Genomic DNA, 27,713 nt, shown 5'->3' with positions numbered 1-27,713 from the left:
CCGGCGCTGTGTCTGTGAGCAGCTCCAGCCAGTCTAATACCCGGCTCCCTTTAATACAGGGATACATGACTATATTCGGTATTTTATGTTCGTTTGGGGTTTATTTTTACTGTGGTGGTTTGTGAGAGACGTTTTATTTGATCTCTGATCGTGATCCAGGGAAAAGTGGATGCTTCTTTCTAGTCTTTTCTTTATTTTATTTCCCAATAAAGTTTGGTAATGGGCCAGTGAAAGCTCCGCTTTCCTTCATATGAAGCCCAAAAGTTTCTTGGTAGTGGCGAGTTTTTTTCTTCACGGACAGAACCTTGGGCTCCGTGTCAGTCTTGTGTTCTGTCCTGCCGTTTGGACATTTCATGTGGACGATTCTCTTTCCACAGAGGGACTGTGTCGTGAGAGGTAGTTTTAACACACTCCCTTGTGCGCTGGTTAGTGTGGTAATTTTGAGACGCTCCCTAGAGCAAGCGGGTTAGAAGATGGCGACAGACCTGCTGTTCTAGTAAAAAGTGAAGTTAAACTCATTCCTGGTGTTGTGTTCAGCTGTGTTTAATATATATAAACTAACCTGAAACACGAGAGACTGCACTGCTTCGGCAGTTTGTGTATTCAACATCATCATCTGAGGGATTATTTGTGAAACTTTGGCATGTACAATATATAAATATATTTCATTTCGCTTATTTTAGTTCCTCTGTATTGGAACAAAACACGCTACAATTCGTTACTTGTTCAACTATTGTTTTAATCCTAGCCGTGTCCAGACTCTCAGAACAACCTGAGAAACGTCCAGTTCAGGACTCTCAGTACCGCCCTCTCCGACCGCATCTGAAATATTTCACTTTGTTCGCTTCGTGACGCAGTGCTGTACCGCGGGAAAACACTCTTGACAAAATGAGTATCGAACTTCGAGCTGTTCAGTTATTCTCTTAGAAATACATTTTATTATGCACATAAATTAAACCGCTTGACTAAAATGTCTCTATGACTACAATGTGGTAAAAACAATGTTGGTGGTGTTTCATCACCACCATTAACATCTGTGGTGATGAAATGCCTGGAGAAGCTGGTGTTGTCACACATCAACTCCTCCATCACAGAGTCCCTGGACCCCTTGCAGTTCGCCTACCAGAACAACAGATCAGTGGATGATGCCGTCTCCCTGGCTCTGCATACAGCCTTGGAACACCTGGACACTAAGAACTCGTATGTGAGAATGCTGTTTGTGGACTACAGTTCAGCATTCAATTCCATCATACCCAGTCAACTGGTGACAAAGCTCAGGGGATTAGGTCTGTGCACCTCTGTCTGCAACTGGCTGCTGGACTTTCTTATCGAGAGACCACAGGTGGTGCGGATAGGCAATAAAACATCAACACCACTCACCCTGAGCACTGGAACCCCACAAGGCTGCTGTCTGAGTCCAAGGTTGTACTCCCTATTTACTCATGACTGCACAGCAAGACACAGCAATAACCGCATCATCAAGTTTGCCGATGACACCACTATAATAGGACTGATCAGTGATGATGATGAGTCCACTTACAGGGATGAAGTCGTACAGCTGCTTAGGTGGTGTCATAGCAATAACCTGGACTTGAACGTAAAGAAAACGAAAGAGCTAATAGTGGACTTTCGGAGACACAGGCCACACACTCACAGCCCACTCAGTATTGATGGAACGGAAGTGGAAACAGTCACCAGCTTTAGGTTTTTGGGAATTCACATCTCTAAAGATCTAGCCTGGACTGACTCTATCATGAAGAAGGCTCAGCAGCGCCTTTATTTCTTGAGGTGCCTCAAGCGCTGGGGGATGCCAATACATGTGTTGGTGAACTTCTACCGCTGCACCATCGAGTGCGTCCTCACCAACGGGATCTCCGTGTGGTATGGCAACACCTCTTCGCGAGAAAGAAAGGCACTGCAGAGAATGGTCAACATGGCCCAGAAGATCATCGGCTGCGGTCTCACCGAGATTAAACAGCTCTATGAGGACCGCTGCCGTGGCAGAGTTCTGGCCATCACAGAGGACAGTCACCACCCCGGGCATGAGCTCTTCACCCCACTGCCCTCAGGCAAGAGATACAAGAGCATACGGACACTGACCACCAGATTCTTCAATAGCTTCTATCCACAAGCAGTGAGACTGGTGAACACATTGAGCCATCCCCCTCGGACCACAGCTACACCATCACCATCTACCTCTTTATGATTCCTTATCTATTGCACATCTCCAGTCACTGTTTACACGTCTGTATTGTTTACATTCAAACTGTCTACATGTTTACTTGCACATTGTCTATTGTTTGTTTGTATATTGTCTTGATGCACTGTCTGCACTTTGTTTTGTTTTTTACACCTGTTTTGCAATCGAGAGACTTCCTGTCAGTAAGAATTCCATTGGACCAGTACCGGTTACATATGGCAGTAAAGTTCAAGTTCAGGTTCAAGGTTCTGCTGCAGCTCCCCTGACCATCACATCACCTCCTTCCTGCCCCCACATTCTCTGATTCTGCCCCTCAGCAAAAAGTTTAATCGCTGTGAACACGTGTTTAATGTTTGTATTTAGAGGATATTGGGATCACTCCCATGTGTAACACTAGTGAAACAGTGAAGAAGATGTCGTTTCTCTGGAAGGGAAGAGCAGTCATTAGTAATTGACTGGTGTTTCTCTCTCGGTGTGTTTGGGGACAAAGACATTTCACAGTCTGATGGAGTTGAGTTGGACTGTGATCGGCAGGAGCCTTTTGTGATGTTTGTGTTTTATTCCCCAGCTGCTGTGACTCTGGACCCAGATACAGCTCACTGTGGGCTCAGCCTGTCTGAGGATGGGAAGAGAGTGAGACGGGGACAGCGGAAGAGTCTCTCTGACAATCCTAACAGGTTTGATCTCTGTCTCTGTGTCGTGAGCAGGGAGGCCTTCACCTCAGGGACACTACTGGGAGGTGGAGGTGAATGACTGGTGGATAATAGGAGTGACCAGAGAGTCTGCAGAGAGGAAAGGATATTTCAGCTTCTCTCCCCAGCGGGGTTACTGGTGTCTGAAATCTGACCCTTATGATTTCTCTTGCCTTTTCTCTGCTCTCACTGACCCTGAGACCCCTCTCCCCCTCAGTCTGCGGCCCAGGAAGCTGGGGGTGTGTGTGGATATTGAGGAGAGGAAGGTCTCCTTTTACACAGTGGAGTCCAGAGCTCATCTCTACACTTTCACTGACATGGTCTTCCCTCAGGGGGAGAAGATCTATCCTGTCTTCTGTACTGGGGATTCAGATAAAGACCTTGAGCTGCTGCCTGCTGTCAGTGTGGAGATTAAACCCGTCACTGACTCATGAACACAGGCTGACTCTCTCCCAGCTCTCTGTCCACTGCTCACACTGGGAGACGGGTTTACTGACGGCCAGTGAGATGAGGTCAGAAATATAGTAGGAATTGTAGATGATGATGTTGTGTCGTGTTTAAATGCATTATATTAAAAAAATTAGATGAGGAAAAATGACATGTACAAGAGAGGGAGATATACCTCGCCACCAGCCTGCTGTACTCCTGACTTGTAAATATCTCTGGAAACCCTGCTGTGTGTTTTTCTTATTTTTGAGAAAATAAACTTTTAAAAATGAAATCCCGTGTGAGTCTCTCCTGCGCGCGCCGGTGACCGTGAAGCTGCCAGAACGGGGAGGGACCCGCTGACGTCACCACAGCAGGAGGAACAGGGACTGTGACGCAAACAGGAAGTGGCTCAGGGTGGTTATGGGAGTTGTAGTTTATCACCAGCGCTGTGTCTGTGAGAAGCTCCAGCCAGTCTAATACCCGGCTCCCTTTAATACAGGGATACATGACTATATTCGGTATTTTATGTTCGTTTGGGGTTTATTTTTACTGTGGTGGTTTGCGAGAGACGTTTTATTTGATCTCTGATCGTGATCCAGGGAAAAGTGTGGTGTGGACTCGCTGTGTCCACTCTTCTTTTCTAGTCTTTTCTTTATTTTATTTCCCAATAAAGTTTGGTTATGGGCCAGTGAAAGCTCTGCTTTCCTTCATATGAAAAGCCAGGGCCAGTTTTTTTTTTCTTCAGAGACAGAAACCTGGGCTCCGTGTCAGTCTTGTCTTCCGTCCTGCCGTTTGGACATTTCATATGGACGATTCTCTGTCCACAGAGGGACTGTGTCATGAGAGGTAGTTTTAACACACTCCCTTGTGCGCTGGTTAGTGTGGTAATTGTGAGACGCTCCCTAGAGCAAGTGGGTTAGAAGATGGCGACAGACCTGCTGTTCAAGTGAAAAGTGAAGTTAAACTCATTCCTGGTGTTGTGTTCAGCTGTGTAATATATATATATAAACTAACCTGAAACACGAGAGACTGCACCGGGAGATTACTGCACTGCTTCGGCAGTTTGTGTATTCAACATCATTATCTGAGGGATTATTTGTGAAACTTTGGCATGTACAGTATATAAATATATTTCATTTCGCTTATTTTAGTTCCTCTGTATTGGAACAAAATGCGCTACAATTCGTTACTTGTTCAACTATTGTTTTAATCCCAGCCGTGTCCAAACTCTCAGAACAACCTGAGAAACGTCCAGTTCAGGACTCTCAGTACCGCCCTCTCCGACCGCATCTGAAATATTTCACTTTGTTCGCGTCGTGACGCAGTGCTGTACCGCGGGAAAACACTGTTGACAAAATGAGTATCGAACTTAGAGCTGTTAAATATTTTCTTAGAAATACATTTTATTATGCACATAAATTAAACCGCTTGACTAAAATTTCTCTATGACTACAATGTGGTAAAAACAATGTTGGTGGTGTTTCATCACCACCATTAACATCTGTGGTGATGAAATGCCTGGAGAAGCTGGTGTTGTCACACATCAACTCCTCCATCACGGAGTCCCTGGACCCCTTGCAGTTCGCCTACCAGAACAACACATCAGTGGATGATGCCGTCTCCCTGGCTCTGCATACCTATGGAAGCCCGTTTCCGCCAGGGAGTAAAAAAAAACGCGCTATGGTATCTCAGAATTGCGACTTAGTATCTCAGAATTGCGACTTCAAGTCTCACAGTTTTGACGTCACTTCTGGCGCCAGCAATGAAAGTACAGTAGGTTGCTCATCTGGCATAGGAAATCCACTGTTCACAATCCAGTCCAGGTACAGCGCCACATTCTACTGATGCCTTCATACAATTCACAGACTTAAATACCGTCTGCGTAAACTGTACAGAGACTAACGTAGCTAAGTAAAAAAAATCATATGCAAGAGCTACTTGGATGGTTTTGGTTGATCGATTTAACCTTTCCAAGTGCGACCTAATTAATGAGGCAAAACTAACAGTAGGCCTGTACTCTTGTGGGGGTTTCGCCCGTTTGTACAAGGCAGCTCCTGCAAACACTTTACCAGCAGCTGTTTCAGCACAGTCACATAGCTGTGGACCCATATGAGCGAGGATGGTGCTATGAGCTTCTAGGCGAGTCAATCTGGGGTCGCCTATTCACGATCAAAACATAAATTTGCTTCGATACAATTAATGAAACCCGTAACAATACAGACACACATTAAAGGGAACGTCTTTTATTATTTTGGTTTACTCTCCCCCTTTGTACGTTAAGAGATTTGATATGCTTATTTATTTTCAATATCCTTCCAATAATGTACTTGGCCAAACCCCAGTATCTCTCCGTCTAATTGCTCAGATACAATTCTGTGATTGCGTATCTCTCAGAAACATACCAGGATCACAAGCATGTTTATGTTGACTAAACATGATCAGGCGACATTAAACTGTCGCAAACGTCTTGCCATGGGAGCGGCCCGTGTGTCTCCCGAGCCGGACTTTGATAGGCACAACGGTCTCATTTTTACAAACCCTCCATCCGGTCTTTTCGCCTTCCTAAGGCTGTAAATTACCAAGTGACACGCACAAAACAGCCGTTATCATAATGAAGACATTCGTGTGTGTTTGGTAACAATTCCAAAACTTAGTTATATCAATTTTTGGTTTACAGAACATGTTTTTACAGCTGTGGTTTGATTCAGCTTTCTGTAACTTTTTGATAAGTTAGCTGCTCTTAAGATGATTACAAGGTAGAGTAGGTTAAAACTAGTCACTAGGTTAGTATTGACCAACCCTCTTTCAGGAGATATAACTTTCTGCAGAGTTTAGACTGTTTCAAATCTGTATCTTTGAGCTCAGGCTCACCGGGTGTTCTATAGACAGTGATTAGTTGAGTGAGGTGCTGCCTGTGTATGGATACTGTATGTGACAAGTCAGATTAAGTTGAAAAGCATGCTCTACATTTGTCATTCACATACCCTTGGGGTGTGACCTACTGTATGTGCACCCTGTGAATGCAAATGTGTGGCGAGTGTTGGTCATCGTTGCCTGTCCTGCACTACTTCTAAATGTACTACAATGCATACTGTTGGAGTCTGGGCAAACAGGAGGCTAGGTAATTCCACTCTGCTAACTAATCAATGCTGCACCACTGTCCCATGTGTGCTTCCTAGGCCACAATTGCAGGATGGAGGATCTTATCGATTTCCTCAGGGAGAGGGACATTCCAGAGTCCACTATCGGAAAAATGAAGGAAGAAAAGGTAGTTAACAGAATGAGTGTGTTCATGTCTATTATAACTAACTCCCACTGACCTACTGTAGATATTGACAGCACTTTCAGTACTGTGAAATGTCAGAGACCACCCTTTCGCTTATTTAATTTCCAGTCAAAACGGTCATTAAGTGCAATTGATTTATTTTTCAATGTCAGGAACTATTCCAGGAAACATATATTTAACACAAAATTACACAAAAGCATCCACAACTAAATATCATGTCAAATCTTTCATTGTTTAGCGTGTCCACCCTTTGCCTTTATTACAGCTTCCATTATTTACAGGAGACTTTCTTTGAATTTTTCAAATAAATCCACTGGGATATTTTTTCATGCTTCCTGTAAACACCTCCAAAGTTCAGTCTTAGAAGTTGGTTGTCTTTTCTGCTTCTGCTGGTTCAAATCCAAATCCACTCTGTAACTCACCCTCCATAAAACCTTACTTATCTCAAGTGTCCAGTTTTGGTGTTCTAGAGCAAATTTTCTTCTCTTTTGTCTATTTCCTTTTCAAATAGTGACTTTTTGACAGCTACACACCCCTTCAGACCCATAGCATTGTGTTGTCTTCTTACAATGGAAGTATTGACAGAAACACTTGTGGATTTTTTTCAGATCTGATGCAAGAGTGATCAAAACGTTCACTTCTGTCTATGTGATGGTGATGCTCTCAGTGGTCTACCAGGCCTTGCACGATTGTTAGGAGTCCCATTTTCTCTATATATTGTAGTAATTTTTATCTCCAGTTTTGGAAACTTGTTTTTCACTTATTTTCCTTTGGCTTATATTTTCCTAATGCAAGTGAACTATCTTTATAGCCAATCTCATCAGAAATATCGCCTCTTGCCATTTCAGATGCACATGACAAAGACATGTGCAAGGCAGCTGTGGTGTGTTTGGGTAGTTGTTTGAATGTCAGTGTCACTTTTAATGGAAAGTGTTCTAATATAATGTCAGTGACAGTTTTGGGATCAACTTGTGTTGGGAGGACACAGCTGTAACTTGTTTGATTGGACGGATGGAAGACTTAAAGTGCCAGAAGGGTGCACAAAAGTAAAGAGTGGGCAAATTAAATACTGATAGATTTGATATTATATTTAGTGTACTCTTCTGTCAAATATATGTTTCTTGCAATATTTTCTGACACCAAAAACTAAATAATTTGCACTGAATGGCTGTTTGAACTGGAAATTAAATAAATACAAGGGTGGTCTCTGACTTCTGCACAGTACTGTACAGTATACTGATATTTTCACGTATTGTAGATTTTTTCACTTCATACAGTACCTCCACAATCCCGAATGGACTTTTTCCTTAAACCAGTATCAGCATATTGATCCACATAAAATGATGCTTTAAGTATGGTATTTTGAAACTGAAAATTGGTAATACACTCTTCATTTTTAGATTGATGCCAGTGTCCTGATGTTAATGACAGATGAACAGATGAGGGATTATTTGCCGTCTTATGGAGACAGATTGGCAGTGATGGGATATTGTAGGAGCCCAACAGTAGGAAATCAAAGCTTTTTGATAGACTGAAGTCAAAACTGAATAAAAGAAAAAAGTGTAAGCATCCAGAAAATATCACTCCTCATCAAGAGGTGAACACACAGAGGAAAGTAAGGAAAGTGGAGTTGGGCTGGATGCTGTATGAGGAAGGAGAAGGAGGCTTGATCCAGGTGAGAACCAAAAAGGGTGGTGGAACACGAAAGTTAAGTGTTTCAAAGGACTGGAAAAAAAAGACCTCATAGCGGAGGCAATACGTTTGTTTTTCCCAGATGGAAAGAATGCACATGGAAATATTTCTGGGTTTGAGGTGGATCTGACAAATTATCAAGACGTTTCCTTAGATGAGGACAGTACAGTGGGAGCTCTATATGAAGCCTCAAAGTTAACTGTCATGAGGTTCTATCTGTCAACCAAAAAGAAACATGACAGTGGTGGTGTGGAGACACAGCAAGAATCAAACACTGCAGGTCCCTCACAGGAAAACACACAGGAGTTTCCCTCTACAGACTCACAGATTGATCCAGCATTGGAATTAGAAACATTAGATGTCATCTATGTTGGAAATACTAGAAAGTATTTGAACTTAGGCAGTGATGACGTGGCACAATTTCATCCTGCAGATGTCACAGACGATTCCAGTTTAGCTCAGCAAAGTTCTACCATGTTTACTGGGGAAAATGTGGAGGATAGCAATATCATTACAATTTTCAATGGAGACCTCTCTGAGATGGGAGAACAAAGTCTAGAAGACACTTTGCCTCTGGCAAAAGAACTCAGGGAACCAGACAAAAAAATCCTTGTTGTCCATCGCAGCCAGATACTATCTGAGCTTATTGAACATTTCACTGAAGAACGCCTTTCATATACTCAATCAGAAATTCAAGTAAAGCTTCTACTACCAAATGGGCAGTATGAGAATGGATATGATGATGGAGGCGTTCTCAGAGATTGCCTCTCTGAATTCTGGCATGAATTCTATGAACAATGTACAACAGGCAGCACTTTCAAGATACCATTTCTCCGACATGACTATGGCAAAAAAAAGTGGCAGAATATAGGTAAAATTATTTCTTTTGGTTGGCAGAAAGAGAAGTATTTACCCATCAAGCTTGCTCCTGTAATCTTGGAACAGGCAGCTCTTGGATATGTGAAGAGTGATCTTGTTGACAATTTTCTAAAGTAAAGTATGTCTCAGAATCTGACCGTTATACCTTGGAATGTTGTCGCAGAGACTTCAACAGTTCTGACCAAGATGAATTACTGGAAATCTTGGACAACTACAGCTGCCGAAGAATGCCAAATGCACACAACATTGAACAAATTCTGCAAGAACTGGCTCACAAAACCCTTATTCAAGAGCCTGCTTATGTTATCGAACAGTGGGAAAGTGTACTCGCTCCCCTCAGCAAAGCCCTTGAGGAAATTGAAACTGTGTATGAAACCTTGCAGCCAACGGCAAGGAAAATCATACGGTCACTGAAGTTTCCCTGCACAATGAATGCACAGGAAAAGGAAATATCAAAGCATATTACAACATACAGTATCAAAAACTATCAAACGCGTTACTGTGTCCTTATATCAGTGCAATAAAGCCGAACTGTCTGACACTGCTGTAGATTGGGATAATGGAGAGAGATGAACTGATGAAGTTTTATTCTGGTTTGGGGGGGAGTTATTAGGGCACTGTAGCTCCTGTACTCTTGAACTTCCTAGTGAGGACTGCAGCTCTCTTTCACTGCTAGTGCCGCACCTGTCCTTGCGAAGGGCAGAGTTAGAAAATGATATTTTGAGAGAAAACGAGGGGAACGATTTAGCCTTTTCATGCGCACGCAGTGTAAATCGTTCCCTCGATATTTAACTTTTTTTTCCTACCGATGGTCCCCTCCCGGGCTCTGGAAAAGACCACCCCATGAGCCGGGCTGTGGGGGTTTTTGGGAGGGATACCCGGTTTCTAATGTACAAGCATGACTCTCTGGCGAGGGTGCTGGGTCTCAGATCAGGTGGCGGAAGTGTAAAATCGCCCCATCCTGTCAATATGACGTGCGGGTTTATCACCAGGTGTGTCTATACACAGAAATCATGGAACACCAGTTCATAGGCGACGTCTAGGCGCCGCTTCTGCGTTGCGTGCCTTTCAAAGGCGTGGATGGCGAATTCGTCACAGTCTTGCATGACAAGCCCCACTGCGTGCTGGTGAGCATCGATCAGTTTAAAACACCATCGCTCTCGAAATAAAGACGGATCGAAACGAGCAGGTGTCATTTCATCTGAAAGCATGACGGTCTCTCTCTCCGTACCCCCCTCTCTCTCTAACCCTGTGTGTGTGTGTGTGTGTGTGTGTGTGTGGCACTCTAACCCGTCCCTGTGTGTGCGTGTGTGTGTGTGTGTGTGTGTGTGTGTGTGTGTGTGCGTGCGTTAGTGTAGGTGCAGGCCAAAATGGCAGTCAGCAGGAGCGTTCCCTCATACCCCCTTCACCTGTGAACACGACACCGTGTGTCTTCCTGTCTCTCTCTGTTCACGGGCGGGCCAATCCCCAAGCAGTCTCTTCAGCCCGACTTCCGGAGCGGAGAGCTCTCCCCTGGCGGACACAGCCGGGAAGCGTCTGGGAGACGAGCCCCTGCCGGAGGACCGCGGGGAGCACGCCGGTGGGGGGGGACACTGCTCGCTTTCCCCCTCAGCACCGGACCAGGAGGGCACAGGGCATCATCCCCTGATCGAAACGGGGTCACCCGAGCGCTGGGACACGCCTCGCGCAGGCCTTACCCGCCACAGTCGACACAGTCGGGTTCGAGCGCCGGGAGGCTGCCCCCCCACCCCCCTGCAGACAGCACAAACGCAGAAACCCCCCTCCTCCTTCGTCAGCGCTGCGCTCGTGTGCCGTTGAAGGTGGCGTCGGCGCTGCTGTCGTTCCCCAGATGTAGCGCCTTGTCGTTTCGGGGTCGTGACGTCACCCAGCCCCCCCACAACCTCATAGGGGAACCGGCCCGGTCTCACTCGTCAGTGCCAGGTCAGACGTCAATCGTTAGACGTTATATCTCGGGAACGAGAGCAGCAGGGAAGTTACTTTCACCGGCACAAGCGCAGCGCTCGCGCACGAGACCGCTGTGGCTTCCCCGCCGCGTCTTCAGCGCGTTGGCAGGTGGCGCAGGCTGCCTTTTCATCCATACACTCGCAGGTCGACCCCTCGTCAAGGGGAGATCTGCCCTCTAGCTCAGCTGGCTGGGTCCCTGTGGAGCGACACCGGAGGCCCGGGTTCGAGTCCCCAGCGGTGGGGGGACCGACCTGAGGCGGCAGCGGAGACATTCACAGAGCTGCGATGTGTCCAGGGTGTCCCAGGAGTGTGGTATGCCAAATACAGTGACAGCTGTGTGTCTGGGGAGCCAGGACAGGTGATCTGCTGAAGCCCGTGTAGCCGGTACAGGAGATCTGCTGAAGCCCGTGTAGCCGGTACAGGTGATCCTCTGAAGCCCGTGTAGCCGGTACAGGAGATCTGCTGAAGCCTGTGTAGCCGGTACAGGTGATCCGCTGAAGCCCGCGTCGCCAGTACAGGGGATCTGCTGAAGCCCGTGTAGCTGGTACAGGAGATCTGCTGAAGCCTGTGTAGCCGGTACAGGAGATCTGCTGAAGAATAAATGTACACGCAAAATCCTCGAAACACGTTTCGCCACAACACTCCCAGCCTCGTTTGTCGTGAGCGTGAGGGGTGAGGAAGAGTGTGAACATCCACCTCTCTTCAGTCTGTACTGCAGTGACTGTTCGCTCATCTGCCTGTCCTGCTCAGCAGCAGTGTCAACGGACAATTCAAGCGCGTTACTTGACTTTGACATTAGTGCCACAATCGCAGAGCCCCTAGCTCATTTCACACTTCCTGTTTACTCCCTTGTCTCTGTAAACAAGGTAAAATCGCTTCTGAAGAAGAACGTGGTCAGTCACAGCGAAGCATTGTGTAGAGAGAGAAACACAACTCCGAATGTGGAGATCTGTGTGAAACCCAGCGCCTTTCCCACCGCGGGGGAGAGGTTACCCACAGATCTGTGCGAGAGGCTGCTCTCCGATCCGCCTGGTGGCGTCTTCCCCGCGCGCACGGATCAAGGACTCGAGTGCCCCCCCCCCCCCGTCACGACCCGCCCGCGAGCACGCAAGCGATCCGCCATGCCCACGAGCTCCAGTCACGCTGAACGGCCCCCCCGCACCCTGTTCACCCCCCCCTCTCTCTCTCCCTGAGCTCTGAAACCAGTTACTCGTCTCTTCTATCGGCTGGATTACCTTTCGGCTGCCGACTCCTCGCCCTCGTTTCAGAGCCTGGCTGCTCCTCTCGTTCTTGGCCCCACACTGTTCTGGGACCCAGTCGATCTCCCGCCCAGACTCCACTGGGGTGAGCCCCGCACCGGGTCCCGCCTCCTGACCCCACCTCCCCCGATCGAGAGACGAGTTTTCTTCGACACGGGCGGGAGCGTCGTCCGGGGTGCGCGTCCCCGTTTCCTGCGCGTCCGTGTGTGAGATTGTGGGGGTCTCCACAGGCGGCCTGTCGCACAGGTGCGTGTCAGGGGTGTCGATGAGGGCGTTACACCGCCGGCACAGCTTCTCTTCACGACGCGTGATGATTTGCGAGGTTATAAACCCCCCATTTCTCACAGCGACCGACACCCGCCGCCGCCTTCTGAACGAGACCCGAGACCTCGCGCACAGGGCGGTTCTGAACGTCTGCCTCCGTGCCGCAACACGCGGGACCGAAACACGTTTGACGGGCTTTAACGCCGGCGCGCGTGGCGCTGCCGTGGCGATCCGCGGCGTGGCCGTGACTGCGAAGATCCGCGGATCGATGACAACAGCTCGACTGTTTAAAAAGATGAGCCATGACCTTCCCGCAGTAGAACAAACAGCGGTTTAGATTCTGACGGCGGGGGATCCGGCGTGAAGTATTTCCACTCGCCCCGCTTCACGGCACAGAATTTGAACGAGCGCCTCTAAGGGCTTTTTATTAAAAAAGATTAGGACACCGTGATGAAGCCTGTGCCGCTGAGTCGCTCCTGGGCTTCCGGGTGTCCATCTTCCACAGCTGAGCCCAGACTGGCAGGAACGCCTGGCTTGTATAGCAGGGGGGGCAGGAACCGGAGGCAGGTGCAGGAGATCAACACTAAACTAGGAAGGGCTGGAGCCTCCTTAAGAGGAGGGGTTTACGAGCGTGACAGGTGTTTGTATTAAGGATTCCATTTGCTTGTGGTTCTCTTCCTAAAAGAGGGAACTTGCTTGTGTTTTAGGATGCCTTTGTTGTAAAAGACTTGAGGACAAAATCCTGGCTTTTCTCAGGAGTACAGCCCTGAGATTCCAGTTGGTTGTGACCAGACGACCCTGAAAACGTCACACTGAACACCAGTGAATCTCAGCTGCAGGAGATACAGGAGGGACTTACTGTATCCAGACTGATTAACTTCTCAGAGGTGTTGACAAGAAAGTGGGTTTCCATCACAGCACTGGAGTAGAGCTTTACACAAACAGTGGTGGGAGTGTGAAACAGGTTCCACAACCCCTTAGAGTAACATGAGATGAGATGGTCAGACTAATGAGTTTCTAGTAATTATCAGACACGTGGGGTGTTGTCAGTCCCTGTGGACGGAAGGAGAGCTGCTGCACACAGAGATCAGGGGCTCGCTGTTGCGCTGGGTGGATGGAGATCACAATCACACCCACATGACACTGCCCTGTCCATCTGCTCCTCTAGCGTCTCTCGGGGGAGAGATGGGCTCGTGACTCTCTGCAGCGCTCCGCAGGTCTGTACGGCTCACAGGGGGGTCACTGCGCAGGTGAAGCACGAAGCCCTGGACGTACCCTGCTGGCCCACACGCTGCAGGGCAGAGCCAGACAGCAGGCTGGGCTCACTGGCCTGGAGAGAGAGACACAGCAGGCTGGACTGCTCGCAGTAAGAGCTCACACCCGGACAGTGAAATCCTCTGCACCATGTGGAGCTGTGACACCCCTCTGTCACAACACAGCTGGAGGAGATCCTGGAGCCAAATAACTCCCAACGATTAAACAGCTGGATGGGCCAGCTGGCCTCCTCTTGTCTGTCACCATCATGCTCTGATCTTCTCATGCTGTGTGAGCGAGTTAGTATTTTATTGTTTTGATTATTGGGAACCCAAACAACTGGATTGACTTCGCCTGAGCAGCTACTGACATCGACGTTTATTAAAAAAACTTCTCTCTGTCAGGCTGAGTCCAAAATGACACAGAAAGTCACTTCTCTTACAACCCCACACCTTCTCAAAACAACAACCACCAAAGCTGTTTCATAACTACAGCTCTAAACCACACCCCCTAACAACCCTAATCACACCCCTAACAACCACACCCCCTAATAATCACACCCCTGCAGCTCTGTGCAGATCCAGGAAGTGAAACTCAGAGATCAGTTTCGTTTCACTAGAAACAGCCTCACTACTGCTACGTCTCTACTGCTCCTCTTTGTGCAGCTTTTACTTGTCAGAAAAAAGGCAGAAGGCACTTTTCCATTTTCTCAGGACCAGTTCAGCTGCTCAGTGTGTCTGGATTTGCTGAAGGATCCAGTGACTCTGCTCTGTGGACACAGTTACTGTATGGGCTGTATTAAGAACTGCTGGGATCAGGAAGATCAGACTGGGATCTACAGCTGCCCCCAGTGCAGACAGACCTTCACCCCAAGACCTGATCTTCACAGAAACACCATCCTGGCTGAAGTGGTGGAGAAACTGAAGGAGACAGGGTGCAGTGGTCCTCCTCCTGCTCACAGTCCTGCTGGCCCTGGAGATGTGCTGTGTGATGTCTGCACTGGGAGAAAGAGGGGAGCTGTGAAATCCTGTCTGGTGTGTCTGGCCTCTTACTGTCAGACTCACCTCCAGCCTCACTATGAATCTCCTGCTTTCAAGAGACACAAGATGGTTGAGGCCACAGGACAACTGCAGGAGAAGATCTGCTCCACTCATGACAAACTGCTGGAGTTCTATTGCCGTACTGATGAGAAGTGTGTTTGTTATCTTTGTGTAATGGATGAACACAGAGGCCATGATACTGTCTCAGCTGCAGCAGGAAGGACTGAGAAACAGGTGAGGACTTTGTGTCTGTTCATAAAGTGTCTAGTACAACATATAAAAAGGATATTTAGGATATTTGCGGCTCTAAGTGATCTCTGGACTGTATTTACTGTATCTGTAATGCTGGATCTCCACTGCTGAGTCCTGCTCATGTACTCAGCTGTGATCCACACTGTTGTGTCTCTGAAGTGTCTCCTGTTCTTCTGTCTGTTGTTCATTATCTCCTCCTCCTCTCCTTCCCTGTTTCCCTCTTTACTGTCCTCATGAAGCACCAGTGAACCTGTACAACTGCACACAGCACACTCAACACCTCTAGAGCAGACTGCACCCTCATTAATGCACAGCACACTCAACACTTATAGAACAGACTGCACCCTCATTAATGCACAACAAACTCAACACCTCTAGAACAGACTGCACCCTCATTAATACACAACACACTCAACACCTCTAGAACAGACTGCACCCTCAATAATGCACAGCATGCTCAACACCTCTAGAACAGACTGCACCCTCATTAATGCACAGCACACTCAACACCTCTAGAACAGACTGCACCCTCATTAATGCACAACACACTCAACACCTCTAGAACAGACTGCACCCTCATTAATGAAGTCCTGCTTTAGTTTCAGCACAATATTATTATTATTTATAATAATAAACTCTATTTTTATATGATAGATTTAAAATGGCTTCTCAAAGCACTTTACAGAACACAAAAGGTAGAAGGTAGAAGGGAGTTTTGGAAAACAGTATAAAAGCAAAGAAGCAGAAACAGACCCACTTAAATTAAAACCCTTCTGAAACAGAAGATTGTGAGTCTGGATTAGAAAGAGCTCAGGGAAGGTGACTCTATGATATCCACAGGGATAGAATTCCAGAGCTCAGGGCTGCAGCAGGAGAAGCCCTGTCACCCAGAGTGCTGGCTTGGGGGACAGACAGGAGACCAGAATTAGAAGAGTGAAGGTTGTGAGGTGGGGAGTAGGATGATAGTAACTCTGACAGGTACTGAGGTGTCAAACCATGCAGAGACTTTTAGGGGATCATGAGGACACTGAAGTCAACATGAAACCTGATAGGAAGCCAGTTCAGGGACTTCAGGACAGGAGTAACGTAATCACTTGCACTAGACCTAATCAGGATTCTGGCTGCCATATTCTGGACATACTGAAGTTTGTTCAGTGTGGGTTTAGATACCCCAGCGAGTGGGGCGTTACTGTAGTCAATATGAGTAAAGATGAAAGAGTTGACCAGCTTTTCAGCAACAATTAGATATAACATAGGACGCAGCCTGGCAGTATTTCTGAGGTGGAAGAATGATGTTTTGATCATTTGTTGAATATGTCATCCTGGATTAGATACCACCCCCAAGTTCTTCAATTTTGACTGTGACTCCAGTACAGTGTCATCCACAGATAAGGATACTGCATTGGTGTGCCAAGAAGCATGACTTCTGTCTTGTCGCAGTTTAAATGAAGGAAATTGAGAGTCGTCCATGTGTTTATGTCAGAGAAGCAATTAGAGCAGACTGTAATGTAGATTTGAGTATCATCAGAACTCATACATGCTGAGGGGTAGGGGCCCAGTGTCAACCCCTGAGGAAGACCAGACTTAATGAGTCCAATTTCAGAGCTACAATCGCAGAGAGAGACAGAGTGAAAGTGATCAGTGAGGTAAGACTGGAACCATTGAAGAGCAGTGTCAGAAACTCCAAACACCGTCTCAAGACAACAAAGTGAGAGGTCATGGCTGACAGTGTCGAAAGCAGCACTGAGTTCAGTAAGAATGAGGACAGAAAGAGAACCAGAATCAGAAGCCATTACAAGATCATTAGTGACTTTGACCAGGGCACTTTCTGTGCTGTGAGGTTGTCTGAAACCATATTGGAGTTCAAAGAGGATTATTTAACTGGAGTCTAACAGTACATTGTAAACTTTCTGCATGAAAAGGTAATGAAAGGGTATGAAAGTTGGAGAGAGGGTGAAAGTTGTTCAGGCTGTCCAGAGCCATGATTCTCTTTCTCACACAGGGGTAACAGCAGCAGTTGTGAAGCCACTGGTACCACATCAGTGCTCAAGGATTCATTTATTATACTGAGGACTATGGGGCAGAATGCAGAGAAACAGGATTGAAATAAAGTGCTGGGAAGGGGATCTAATAGGCAGGTAGTGGATCTCAGACACATAAACCAGTTAACTGTGGTATAATACCTTCACCTGCTTTATTAAATACAAGACTCACGCTGGGCTCTGCTGGAGTCAATCTGACACAGAACATGTTTCCTTTTGTCCTCTGAAATGATCTGAATTTTCCCAGAAGCAGACAGGATGTGAGATGTGGTCGGACACAGGGTCTGCCTGGTCCAGAACCTCATCCAGCGGTCAAGCACGTCAGCCACAGGGTCTCCTCTGACCACTCAGAGAAACTAGTGGCAACGAGGCTCATCAGCACTGCTGTAGTCCTCTGTTTTGAGATGCCGAGAGCAGTCAGGACACTAGTGTATATTGAGATGAATGAAATCTGAAATCTCTAGATTATGAAGGAACAAGTAATAGGTTTATTCTTCTTCAGGTGTGAGAAGGCTCCACGGCCGAAACGTTGTGTTTTCTTTCTTCTTTTTTTTCAGTATGGAATAAACCTATTGCTTGTTCCTTTGCAGCCTACGCATGCTGACGCAGCTCCCCACCTGAACTATCTCTAGATTATGTTTTATATATAAATTGAAACACAATCATCTTGTTTTTACATTTCACCTCACATACAGATGTGCAGACCCAGGTGTCAGGTGTCTGCTGCGCTGCACACGCTGCCGGTGTAGATTAGACATGAAACAGGAGCATGTCAGACAGGACCAGGAAACACATCTCGTGTGGATAAGACATCAGGAATACAGAGTATGGATTTCCCAGGGTGACTCTAAGCGGTATCTCTGTGATGTGATTCTCTTACAGCAGAAATGTCCTGAGTGTCTCTGTTTCTCCACAGAAGCAGCTGGGGGAGATACAGACACAAACCCAGCAGAGACTCCAGGAGAGAGAGAAGAAGCTGCAGGAGCTGAGACAGGCTGTGGAGTCACTCAGAGTGGGTATTCACCAGATGAGTGGACACACAGACACACATTTCCACAGCTGGACACTGGACAGTACCCTTTGGAAACAGAGCATACAGCATAATGTAGTTTGAGTGTTTTCCTGTGTAATAATCCACTGTGTGTCTCCTCTCTCAGAGCTCTGCACGCACAGCAGTACAGGACACTGACAGGATCTTTACTGAGCTGATCCGCTCCATTCAGAGAACACGCTCTGAGGTCACACAGCTGATCAGAGCTCAAGAGAAGGCTGCAGTGAGTCAGGCTGAAGGACTTCTAGAGCGACTGGAGAAGGAGATCGCTGAGCTGAAAAGGAGAGACTCTGAGCTGAACCAGCTCTCACACACAGAGGATCACATCCATTTCCTCCAGGTAACATCACTGCTCTGTGACTCTGCAGTACAGAAGGGTGTCTCTCACACAGAGCTGCTCCTGGCTTCTCCTCAGGAATGTGTGCTGTGTTTGATTGGAAACTCCTCTTTCTCTTCCCTGATTCAGAATTTCCAGTCTGTCTGTGTCCCTCCTGGAGCTGGAGACTCACCCAGTGTCCCTGTCCGTCCACACTTCTCTCCTGAGGCAGTGAGGAGAGCTGTCTCTGGACTGAAAGAGCGACTGGAGGATCTCTGCAAGAAGGAATCAATAAAGATTTCCACAACAGGTTAGTAGAGAAACACACTGATGTTTTTCTGGACAGCTTATATATTTCCTGTTTTTCTCTTATATTGTCAATGGATTTCTTGTGCAGTGACTGTATTTATCAGAGCAGCTTATCAGTCAATGATTCAAATTCTAGGTGAAATGTCTTAAAATCTCCAGTCTCACAAATCTTTATGACAGTAAGTGTGTTGTTATATTGTGCTGTATATAGTTTAACAGGAACGTTTTAATAGGGGCTAAAGTCCCAGTCCAGTAGAACATGTTATTCCTGTTACTCTGTTACTGCAGCCCTGATGAGACATTTCTCTGTGTGTCTCCCCAGTGACTGAAGTCTACAGTCTGCTGACTCCAGAGCCCGGGTCCAGAGCAGAGCTTTTACACGGTGAGTCTGTTTTCACAACAGTTCCCCTCTGAAATATACCTGGAGCTCAAACACACAGCAGGAACAGTGATACAGAAACTGATACACACTCTGACACGCACACTGATTCACACTCTGATACATGCTGATACACGTCTGAATTCAGAAAGTCAAGCTTGCAGACAGTCACTCTGTGTGGATCAGAGACACACTGTGTCAAACACACAGATGGACACAGAAGTTCCAGTGGGTGTAGTTTATTTAAGAAAATGCACTTTATTACAACAATGTGCAGTGCACAGTGCTTACAGAGAATACAATTCTGACAACAACTCTTCTACAGAATTTAAATCGTCTCGAAAAGAGTGATTGTCCATTATCAATCATTCTATTTTGCAAGTGGTCAGTGAGGCTGGTTCACACAATAAGAGCCCCTCCAAGCCTCCTGGGTGTTACCACTGGCTGCAGTCCTGGCTTTGAAACTGCGATTGTCCATTTCTCAACAGGAGCACTAAGGAACAGGTTTTTCTGGGTTTTCTTCAGCCCTCAGTACTGTCCAGTGCTCTTTTGCTCTGATGAAACAGTTCAGCAGTTCAGGAGTCGTATAGAAACCAATACTCTCAGGCAGCGGACGTGGGGCGACCTGGTGCTAGGCGGATCTCAGGATATCCGAACGTCAATGCTGAGCCAAGGGGAATGAGAGACCCGGAAATATATATCCCCAGAGAGAGAGACACTTGAAGGACAGCAAAGCACAGGAAACTAGGGACAGGACAGAGTAGGAGCTCCCTCTGGCTGCAGAGGCCATGACAGTACCCCCTCCCCTTCATGGGCGGCTCCTGACGCCCATACAAATAAGCGAGCTGCACAGCACTGGGGGGAGGAAAAACCTCATTTAACTGAAAGGAAACCTCCGGGAGTCCACGGCTGAGAGCTACCCCCTCCTCCAGGGTAGAAACCTTTATTGGGTAGAGGAAGGGGGGGGCAGGGTAGTGCTCCGGAGACATAAAACAAAAAAAGACAAGCAAACAAGCACAAACAACGACAGAAATAAACCTGGGAGACCAGGGTAACAAACCACAATAAACAGATAGGAACCAAGAGTTCTACAGCACAGGGGACAGGGGGACCAGAGAGAAGGGGAAACCAGGAAGTGAAAAAAGCAAAACACCAGGCAGAAACAAACAAAAGGACAAAAACCCGGGAAAATTACCGCAGACTGGGCAATAGGCACATTCAACATTCTATCACTGATATCGGAGTGGACAACCCGAGGAAAGCCAGGCACACGGCCCGCTCACAGGCACAGGAGTCGGAAAAAGAATCTCGCGATTAGAATAGGAGAGCTGAGGGAAAAAAAAAGCCCAGAGGAAAAAAAACTGCGGAAAAACAAAGAAGCGCCGCTCGCAGGGTCAGTAGGAGGCTCAGCATTCTGTCACGGATGTCGGAAGGGACAAATGGTGGAGAGGCAGGAGAGTGAAAAAGACCCTATGCGTAGTTGTGGAACAGGGGTTAGCCTGGGCTCAGCTGTTCAGGAGTCGTATAGAAACCAATGTCCTCAGGCAGCGGACGTGGGGCGACCTGGTGCTGGGCGGGTTTCAGGACATCCGAACAATGATGAGCGAAGGGGAATGAGAGACCTGGACATATACTGTATATCCCCAGAGACAGAGACACCGGAAGGACAGCAAAGCACAAGGAACTGGGGACAGGACAGAGTAGGAGCACCCTTTGGCTGCAGAGGGCATGACACCTCTCTGGTCACCAGCTCTGGTGCACAGTCATCCAGCTGAGGGCCTTCAGCTTGTTGTCTAGTCCTCTGGGTTGAGTCTTTACTGAGGTCTCCCATGGGATCGTCAGCCCCTCCCCGGTGACCTGTAGGATCATCTGTCTCTCCCTGGTGACTAGTTCCTCCTTTCTCTTCCTTGTATAGTGCCTTTTGTTGGTGCAGAGCTCTTGCTGTCTCATGGCCTCATACCTACTAGTAGGTCTCCGGTCAGTTTTCTGCTTTAGGACTAGTGTTTGACACCAGATCAGATGCTTCATTGGGAGGGAGAACCACAGCCTGACAAAGTACTGAGAATTGTGACTGATGGGGTCCAGCCCCTAGTGACAGAGGTTGCAGAAGAAGATGCAGTGGAGTTTCAGGGGGAATTCGGCACATCTCTCCCCCTTCCCCACTGTCTGGCACATCTGGTTCCTTGTGATGTACTCGTACCTGTTCCACCATCCCTTGCAGCGCTTGTCTGAGTCTGGCTGACAGAGGGTACACCACGACCAGGTCAGCTAAAGCCACCAGGGTGTCTGCCTTCAGCGCCCTCACTTTCCCCATGAGAGTCAGCGTGCGAGTCTTCCACAGGCCCAGTTACACGTTGACCTTGACGGTCCTCTCTGTCCAGTTTATGTTCTTGTTGTCCTGGCTCTGGAATGAAACCACCAGTATCATTAGGGGCTCCATGCAAAGCTTGAGACCTTCTGGCGGCATGTTCCTGTCCCTCCAGGGTCCAAAGAGCTTGCCCTTGCTCTTTCTGTTTATTAGCCTCAAGTCTGAGGCCCTGCAGTACTGCTCCCTAACCTGCAGCCCACTCTGCAACCCCCTGTCTGAAATCAGGAACAGCGTCATGTGTACTGGGAGATCTTGAGGACTTCCCCTGTGCCTCTGCCTACAGCTCTGTAATGAGAACATAGAGAAGAGGTGAATGAGGACACCCTTGTCCTACTCCAGATTCCTGGGGGATGAAATCCCAAAGATGTCTGTTCATGTTGACCCTACTGCCCACTTCAGAGTACAGTATCTCTGTCCAGCAGCTGAAACTTTCCAGCTGACTTATCACCCACATATCTGGTCACTGTTGATGAAGTGGGGCAGGGTGGTCCTCAATCTAATGGCCAGTAGCTTGGACACGATCTTGATGTCCATGCAGAGCATCTTTTGACCCCCTCCTGAAGTGCTGAGAGATGACACCTTCCCTCATCCTGTGTCCAAGCTTTATGCTGATGGAAGAGCTCTTGTTCCACCTCCACCAGGTCTGCCACTGGGGTGTCCCAGAAGCAGGTGTGGAATTCCTTGGGAAGTCCGTCTTGCCACAGCCCTTTGCCATTCTCCATCTGTCAGAATGTGTCAGAGTCTGAGACCCTGGATTTGTGAATAACTGGAATATTCAGGAGCAGAGTGTAACGAACAGTTCTTTCCGGACCCTATGCGGACGACACAGTCCGACGGAGTGGGGAAACACTAGGGAAACGTCATGCAGGAATACGGGGCAGAAGACAGGGGGGCGTGTCCAAGGTGCGCTGGGAGGTGTGGCCGAGGTGAACAATCCGAGAGAGTAGTCCTTTGGGAATATCCAAAACACAAGGGTAAATCCAAAACCAGAAGATCCATCAGAAGAAGGGATTAAAAACCACGAAGGCTGGGTCGGAACCGGCGGACGGGGAACAGGAACGGGAACGGGAACGGGAACAGAGGTTAAAACCTTAACGGGACCAGGCGCTTCCTGATCCCGGACTCACACAATATGGAAATCAGATGCAGAGCCCGGAAGAGCGTCAGCGCCTGGCTTTTAAGGTGGGCAGGGAATGGGAAACAGGTGCAGAGAATGAAGTCTTACGTGAAAGGGCTGGAGCACCCTTAAGGAGGGGGAACTAATATCGTGACAAGAGCCAGTCTCACAATAATGATGGTATGATGACAGTGCTCTTCCCCTGCAGCTTCACAGACACACAGCCTCTTGTGAGCGGCAGCAGTGTGACTCTGGTACAGGGGCTCCTCTGGGGCCTGTAGGCCTTTCTCTTGTCTGAGAAATGGCTGCTTCTCTTCACACATCAACCAGGCTGATGGGTCAGCAGGAAGAAACAGTCAGGACTTGATCTGTCTGAACAAACAGAGCGATAGGAAAACCCAACATCATTTGTTCTTGATATCCTGCCAAAATCAGAATGTCTTGGGTTATTGTTGGTCAGTCACTAAATCTTTAAGCACAAAAACCTCAAACGCTTTTAGACTACAGTCTGCAGACATCAAATACACTTGAATTGGGAATTACACAGTAAAATGCAGGAGAGGTATAAGTTGAAGGGGGAAGAAACAGTATTTCTGTGTATTTTGCGCAGATGAATGTGAAGAGATAGGGGAATGACAGACAAAAAGTAAAAGAATTCAGGACGACACACAACCCGTTACACAGTTTGTTCATTGCTGGCTTGCTGTTTACTGGGACCAACAGTAACAGGAAGCCAACAGCAGGTATAAGTCATCATAAATGTATTCTGTTCAGTGTTGAAAGAGTGAGCAAACACTCTGTACAGGACATGTTTCTGCAGTTTCACATCAAGAAGAACAGATGTTTGGAAAGCTGTGTCAATTCTACTTGTCACAGAAATGGTAAAAATGACACAAGTTTAAGATCAAGATCTCTTTATTTGCCATATACAATCTCTTGCATTAGGAATTCATCTTTTCACATACAGGACCCCAGCTTGGTCTCCATGAGACACAGACACACAGACAGAGAGAATCTTGGGGTCACAGTACAGCCTGTTTTCCTCAGAGCAGCTCAGACATGTCAGGGTCAGGTGTTCACGGTTAGTTTAAGAGGGGTATTTACTGGGGCTGTAGGGCTCCTCTTACTGGCCAGGGGTAATAACTTTGGGGTCTTTCTCTTCAGCCCAGCTGGTGTTCTCACATGGTCCTGGTCATTAAGAGACCCAGTGGTGTGTTTCACTAAGAATGACACTGGAATGTCAATATTATTTCACTAGTCCCACCAGAGTGAGTGTGTATTGGGGTGTTTGCCTGTGATATTGGGGACCTCGTTTCAAACAGGAGTGATCTAGAGGGTGTCTGTGTTTCCAGACTGATAGACTCTCCTGTGGAGTAAGTCAGTGTTTGACACTGTGTCCTGTTCTACACAGAATAAGTGTGAAATATCAGTAGATGTTGTCATGATGGCTTCAGAGTTGCAGTGTCCAGAAGAGGGCGACCTCTCTCATCACTGAAATAAAGGCGCTTTGAGCCCAGAAATGAATTCAGGTATTAATAATAATTGCTTACACTTATATAGCGCTTTACAGGTAATGGGGATCCCCTCCACTACCACCAGTGTGTAGCCCCACCTGGATGATGCGACTGCAGCCATAGTGTGCCAGAACACTCCCCACACACCAGCTCTGAGTGGGGAGGAGAGCAGAGTGATGAAGCCAGTTCAGAGAGGGGGGTTATTAGGAGGTCATGATGGGTAAAAGCCAGGGGGAAAATGTGGCCCAGACACCAGTGTTACACCCCTACTCTTTTCAAGAAACACCCTGGGATTTTTAATGACCACACAGGACCTTGGTTTTAAGTCTCAATCACAGGACAGCACCTGTTTACAGTATCATGTCCCCATCACTATACTGGAGAATTAGGACCCACATAGACTGCAGGGTGAGCACCCCCTGTTGGCCCCACTCACACTTCTTCCAGCAGCAGCCTTAGTTTTTTCCAGGAGGTCTCCCATCCAGGTACTGACCAGGCTCACACCTGCTGCGCTGCAGTGGGCTGCCAGTTGTGAGGTGCAGAGTGATATGGCTGCTGGTGTTTTTATAAATTCATGTAGGTGACTGTGTCAGCCTTTCTAGGCTCCAGGAGTCAAAAAATAAGAGCTGATAAGAATATCTTTGATCTTCACTAGATTGACAGGCAGACAGGCAAAGGGGAGTATTTACTCAGTATTAAGTATAAATAGTTTACACTGAAGTATTAAGTATGAGGAGAGTATTAAGTCAGTATTCATTAGTCATGCGAATAAAGCTTCTTGAATCGATTAAAACCCCCATTCGCTCTGGGCATGTATAAGCCCCGCCCCCGTCTGTCAGTGGTCAGAGCTCACTGATTGACAGCTGGTGTCTCCTATCAGAGAGGCGGACAGTGAGCGCGAGCAGTCTGAAGTCAGTATGAGCGCCTCTGTTTCTCTCGTCTTTCTCTCCGGGTTTCTGGATGTGTTATTTCTGCTTTAAATTGAACACTTTGGATATTTCTTCGCATTTTCTAAGTAAGTGGGAATGCTTTCTTATATTTCAGCAAGGGTTTGCTTTTTCCATTATATTTTTTTTCTGTAAAAATGAGCATTATGCAGTCTTTGAATTCAGCACTTTTTTATTCTGCGTCGTCAGGAAAATGGTCTCAGAGAAGATGAACGAGCTGCTGAACTGGGATTTGAAATAAACCGGTTTAACAGACAGGCTGTCCAGTTTCTTACAGTATACAGGTCGCTGTGGTGGGTTGTGAAGTGTTTGAAAGCGAGTGGTCGGGCTGTAGTTTCTCCTGCAGTCCGGTCGGTCCTGTGTTTATTAATAATGTCGTTTAAAAAAATAAAGTTTCATCGCGGTGAAAACAAGTGTTTGATGTTTGTATTTAGAGGATATTGGGATCACTCCCATGTGTAACACTAGTGAAACAGTGAAGAAGATGTCGTTTCTCTGGAAGGGAAGAGCAGTCATTAGTAATTGACTGGTGTTTCTCTCTCGGTGTGTTTGGGGACAAAGACATTTCACAGTCTGATGGAGTTGAGTTGGACTGTGATCGGCAGGAGCCTGTTGTGATGTTTGTGTTTTATTCCCCAGCTGCTGTGACTCTGGACCCTGATACAGCTCACTGTTGGCTCAGCCTGTCTGAGGATGGGAAGAGAGTGAGACTGGGACAGAGGAAGAGTCTCTCTGACAATCCTCACAGATTTGATAAAGAGCCCTGTGTCGTGAGCAGGGAGGCCTTCACCTCAGGGAGACACTACTGGGAGGTGGAGGTGAATGACAGCTGGATAATAGGAGTGACCAGAGAGTCTGCAGAGAGGAAAGGGGGGTTCAGCTTCTCTCCCCAGCGGGGTTACTGGTGTCTGAGATCTCACCGGTCTGTTTTCTCTGCTCTCACTGACCCTGTGACCCGTCTCCCCCTCAGTCTGAAGCCCAGGAAGCTGGGGGTGTGTGTGGATATTGAGGAGAGGAAGGTCTCCTTTTACACAGTGGAGTCCAGAGCTCATGTCTACACTTTCACTGACATGGTCTTCCCTCAGGGGGAGAAGATCTATCCTGTCTTCTGGACTGGGGATTCAGATAAAGACCTTGAGCTGCTGCCTGCTGTCAGTGTGGAGATTAAACCCGTCACTGACTCATGAACACAGGCTGACTCTCTCCCAGCTCTCTGTCCACTGCTCACACTGGGAGACGGGTTTACTGACAGGCAGAGAGATGAGGTCAGAAATATAATAGGAATTGTAGAAATGATGATGTTGTGTCGTGTTTAAATGCGTTATATTAAAAAAATTAGATGAGGAAAAATAACATGTACGAGAGAGGGCGAGATGATGAATTTCAGAACTGATGATGTTGTGTCGTGTTTAAATTTTTTATTTACTATAACACATTTAAACGGGGAAAATAAATTAAATGTACGAGAGAGGGCGAGATAACTCGCTACCAGCCTGCTTTACTCCTGACTTGTAAATATCTCTGGAAACCCTGCTGTTTTTTTCTTCTAATTTTTGAGAAAATAAACTTTTAAAAATGAAATCCCGTGTGAGTCTCTCCTGCGCGCGCCGGTGACTGTGAAGCTGCCAGAACGGGGAGGGACCCGCTGACGTCACCACAGCCAGGAGGAATAGGGACTGTGACGCAGACAGGAAGTGGCTCAGGGTGGTTATGGGAGTTGTAGTTTATCACCAGCGCTGTGTCTGTGAGCAGCTCCAGCCAGTCTAATACCCGGCTCCCTTTAATACGGGGATACATGACTATATTCGGTATTTTATGTTCGTTTGGGGTTTATTTTTACTGTGGTGGTTTGTGAGAGACGTTTTATTTGATCTCTGATCGTGATCCAGGGAAAAGTGGATGCTTCTTTCTAGTCTTTTCTTTATTTTATTTCCCAATGAAGTTTGGTAATGGGCCAGTGAAAGCTCCGCTTTCCTTCATATTGTAACGCTTACGGCCGACAGGCGCTGTGTAAGAGCCGGCGTACCAGAGCGGGTGACGTCACCGCCCTTCCCTGTGATAGCAGGACCACAGCTACTGGGCTGTGGAGAGATCTCTCTTTGGCTCACGGGGCTAGGTCGCTGCAGAGAGACGCGGAAGTCCCGGGTTCGAGCCCCGGACGGTGCCCGGGACGGACCAGATGCGGCAAGGGCGCTCGCCTGAGCCCCAGTTGCGTTACAATATGATGCCCAAAAGTTTGTTGGCAGCGGCGAGTTTTTTCCTTCACGGACAGAAACTTGGGCTCCGTGTCAGTCTTGTGTTCTGTCCTGCCGTTTGGACATTTCATGTGGACGATTCTCTGTCCACAGAGGGACTGTGTCATGAGAGGTAGTTTTAACACACTCCCTTGTGCGCTGGTTAGTGTGGTAATTGTGAGACGCTCCCTAGAGCAAGCGGGTTAGAAGATGGCGACAGACCT

At 47.4% G+C, this 27,713-nt stretch overlaps 1 protein-coding gene across 2 annotated transcripts; it reads left to right on the top strand.

Annotated features, from left to right (window-relative positions):
* The first annotated feature begins 360 nt into the window (after positions 1-360).
* On the top strand, positions 361-26,836 carry LOC138238053 (E3 ubiquitin-protein ligase TRIM39-like). Of its 2 annotated transcripts, XM_069187879.1 has the most exons (7): positions 361-496; positions 6,501-6,589; positions 18,171-18,266; positions 18,412-18,645; positions 18,772-18,931; positions 19,253-19,312; positions 25,895-26,836. In XM_069187879.1, exons 2-7 carry the CDS (start codon positions 6,515-6,517, stop codon positions 26,440-26,442), a joined length of 1,173 nt encoding a protein of 390 aa, XP_069043980.1. In that variant the 5' UTR covers positions 361-496; positions 6,501-6,514; the 3' UTR covers positions 26,443-26,836. The 2 variants fall into 2 exon arrangements, with proteins under 2 accessions (XP_069043980.1, XP_069043979.1); XM_069187878.1 differs by lacking the exons at positions 361-496; positions 6,501-6,589 and adding an exon at positions 14,620-15,194.
* Positions 26,837-27,713: the final 877 nt, after the last annotated feature.

The sequence above is a fragment of the Lepisosteus oculatus genome, chromosome 4 (assembly GCF_040954835.1).
Source record: "Lepisosteus oculatus isolate fLepOcu1 chromosome 4, fLepOcu1.hap2, whole genome shotgun sequence".
Classification (NCBI taxonomy): domain Eukaryota; kingdom Metazoa; phylum Chordata; class Actinopteri; order Semionotiformes; family Lepisosteidae; genus Lepisosteus; species Lepisosteus oculatus.
The sequence above is the reverse complement of the archived record's forward strand: the minus strand, read 5'-3'. Positions and strand labels throughout refer to the sequence as shown.

Excerpts from the sequence above, each read along its gene's own strand:
- LOC138238053 (XM_069187878.1), top strand. The coding sequence starts at position 14,709 with ATGGGCTGTATTAAGAACTGCTGGGATCAGGAAGATCAGACTGGGATC. Across the intron at positions 15,195-18,170 it reads CAGGAAGGACTGAGAAACAG|AAGCAGCTGGGGGAGATACA; the intron begins GTGAGGACTTTG and ends GTTTCTCCACAG. Across the intron at positions 19,313-25,894 it reads CAGAGCAGAGCTTTTACACG|CTGCTGTGACTCTGGACCCT; the intron begins GTGAGTCTGTTT and ends TTTATTCCCCAG.